This window comes from Condylura cristata, unplaced genomic scaffold (genome assembly GCF_000260355.1).
Source record: "Condylura cristata isolate star-nosed mole 26May11 unplaced genomic scaffold, ConCri1.0 scaffold00030, whole genome shotgun sequence".
Lineage (NCBI taxonomy): Eukaryota > Metazoa > Chordata > Mammalia > Eulipotyphla > Talpidae > Condylura > Condylura cristata.
This window is the reverse complement of record NW_004567131.1, coordinates 18,941,885-18,944,596: the sequence shown is the minus strand read 5'-3', so window position 1 is coordinate 18,944,596 and position 2,712 is coordinate 18,941,885. Positions and strand designations below refer to the sequence as shown.

The window sequence follows — 2,712 nt, the reverse complement described above, 5'->3', positions numbered from 1 at the left end:
GCTTTTAAATTCCTTTTACACCGGTACTCTTCACTGTGCAAAATTCAGAACGTACAGCGGAGCCTTATGGTACAGAGTACGTTTACTTTCCCGTCTGTTCCCTAGCCACTTAAGTCTAACGGCTATTGGGGGAGGAAAGCGATGTTTGAAGTACAAGAGATTACCAAACAAAATCTATTGGTAATCTCAAATTTTACTTGGTAGCTCTCCAAGGTAGTAGTGATAACCTTTGTCTTTTGAGGTAACTGTCAAAGAGAGAACACTGCTGTTCTTAAATATCCTTTCCTCACCTTCCCATCTCTCTTAGGGAGTTCATTGTCAAAAACTGAAGTTTGATTTCCACTCTACCCTACTCCACGGCCTATAAAGTGAAAACTACATAAAGTGAAAGGTTTCACCAAAAAAAATTAGGGGCGGGGGTGGGAGAAGTTGTTTGGAGTGGAGATTTGGGGGTAGGAGGGTGGTAGAACAGAAATGATCTCTTAAGTCCTTTTATTTAAAAACTAGAGGATGTTTTTGTTAAGTTCATTATGCTGATAACATGCGTAAGAGGTTCCTCTCCAACATTTAGTTAAAGTGTATTTGTTGGCAATAACATTTTTATCTAGTTGATCTAACGTGAGGATTTAAGACACAATGAGGAAAAAAATTGGAACATAAACTACAAAGCCTTAATAACAATTCAAATTATAATAACCTAGGGAAAAATTCATCGGCAAGAGTAAACATTTCATTACTGGCACAAAAAACTTCCATTAATGCACATTAACCCCTAGTGGAAGAAAAACTGGGAATAATGAGTTCATAATCTCATAATCTTATCTATGTGGCGAAGAGAAATGCTTGAAACGCCCTTAAATTCTAGAATGCATTGGAAGTTCCAGTATTTCAGAGTGGGGCACGGCACGCACACGCACACGCGCACCCCCACCCCCCCCCATTCAGTACCTAATGCTTTGAAGTCCACGTAACACACAAATTCTTGGGGTGGGGGTTAATAAAAATTAACCTAAACCAGAAACTACGTCCTCAAATACCCACTTACTGGGATCTTCTCCAAAGAGGAACTTAACCTCCTGGTGCGTCCGATTTTAGGGTAGCCTCACTTTGTCTCAGCGTTCATCCTTTAACCCCAATTCTTTTATTCTGATAGTGAGGCCACGTTTATACTACCAAGCACGCCCCTCTTCCCAGTTGCAAAGACAGCCCGAACACAGACGTACCGCTCAAATCACCACAAAGGAGTCAAGCCATAAAGGTGCCTAGAAGACCCGGAGCCCCCCCAGAGGATTACCCGGAGCTGCGGCTGCCGCCCGAATATCTCCACTCGGCGACCAGGCGGGGTGGGGCCTCGGGTCCGACGGGCAGCGGGGGTCGGGCCACGGAACCCGCAGGACCTCGACGCGGGGAAAAGGAGTGGATGCCAGCGCCGTCGGGCTCACGGGCCGGGCCCCGCGAGAGCCTGGCGCGGCTGGCTGCGGGGTGCTCGCGGGCCGAGTCGCGAGGAGGGTCAGAGGCCGGAGGAAGGGTGAAGCCCGCGGCGCGTATTTTGGGGCCAGGGTGTCAGCAAGGCGGGAGGCGGCGTGTCGCCGCGTCGCGCTCTGGCCGACCCGAGAGTCCCAGCCCCGCTTCCCGGGCCTCGGGAGTTTGCCGGGAGGCGCACTGAGGCTCGCGGCTCTCCAGTCCTCACCTCCTCGCGCCTCGGCCCCCGCCGCCGCCATCTTGAGGAGCTTTCATTCAAACTGGCGCGGTCAGAGCGGATAGCTCAGCTGGCCCGACGCCCCGCCCCTGCCGGCCGCGCGGTAGTCGGGGCCGGGGCAGCGGACTGGAATCCGCGAGGCGTCCTGACGTCACAGGAGGCTAACCCCCGCCTCAGCGGCGAGCGCGCGCCTGCGCCCCACAGCACGTCCGGGCGCGCCGGACTCCACGACGGGGGCGGGGCCTGAGGTCGGCGCCGGTTGCGATGCGCTCGTAGCGTCCACCTGCCCCGCTGGGCTCCTTCAGTGCCGGATTCGACCTTACGTGATTCAGGCCTTCCCACGCTTTTAAATTCCTTTTACACCGGTACTCTTCACTGTGCAAAATTCAGAACGTACAGCGGAGCCTTATGGTACAGAGTACGTTTACTTTCCTGTCTGTTCCCTAGCCACTTAAGTCTAACATGCCATTGTTTCATAACAACTAATGCCCAGATCTGCTTTCAAAATTAGTCAGTGTTAAATCACGTAAAGAGATTTTATTTGGTTCCACTCGCCTGGGGTTGATTAAATTGTTAAGATCTGGGCCCTGGCATTGGCACTTTAAAGCTCCCAGGCGATTCCAATTTGTAGCATGGGTCTAATTCTGAGCTTCCCACACTTGAAAGAGCAAAGGTACCAACCTGATCTCGTTAGGATGCAGATTCAAATTTGGTGGGTCTGGGACAGATCAGAGATTCTGCTGTGCTAGATGCTTCTAGGTAAATGTTATTCAACCCCTAGCTCCTGCAGGACAGTTCCAGGAGTTCCTAACTAATCTCCACTCCCACCCCGTTTGTTTGCAATAATCACCGCAACCATGGTGATTACTTTAAGCAATCTATAAAGAAATATCAATAAACTGTTAAAACTAAGTTAGAATGCTATTTGACATATCACGTATTTAAAAAAAAACTAAACATGTCAACACATTATGTAAAAACTATTTAAATATTGGCAATGAACATTAAAATTG

General features: G+C 49.7%; 1 protein-coding gene across 2 annotated transcripts in view; it reads right to left on the bottom strand.

Moving 5' to 3' along the window:
- Positions 1-1,789, bottom strand: part of SUV39H2 (suppressor of variegation 3-9 homolog 2 (Drosophila)) — a 23,719-nt gene extending 21,930 nt beyond the window's left edge. For both annotated transcript variants that reach the window (XM_012731357.1, XM_012731358.1), the window contains exon 1: positions 1,295-1,789. In XM_012731357.1, coding sequence (XP_012586811.1) covers positions 1,295-1,721 — 427 coding nt within the window. In that variant the 5' untranslated portion in view covers positions 1,722-1,789. The remainder of the gene's footprint in view (positions 1-1,294) is intronic.
- Positions 1,790-2,712: the final 923 nt, after the last annotated feature.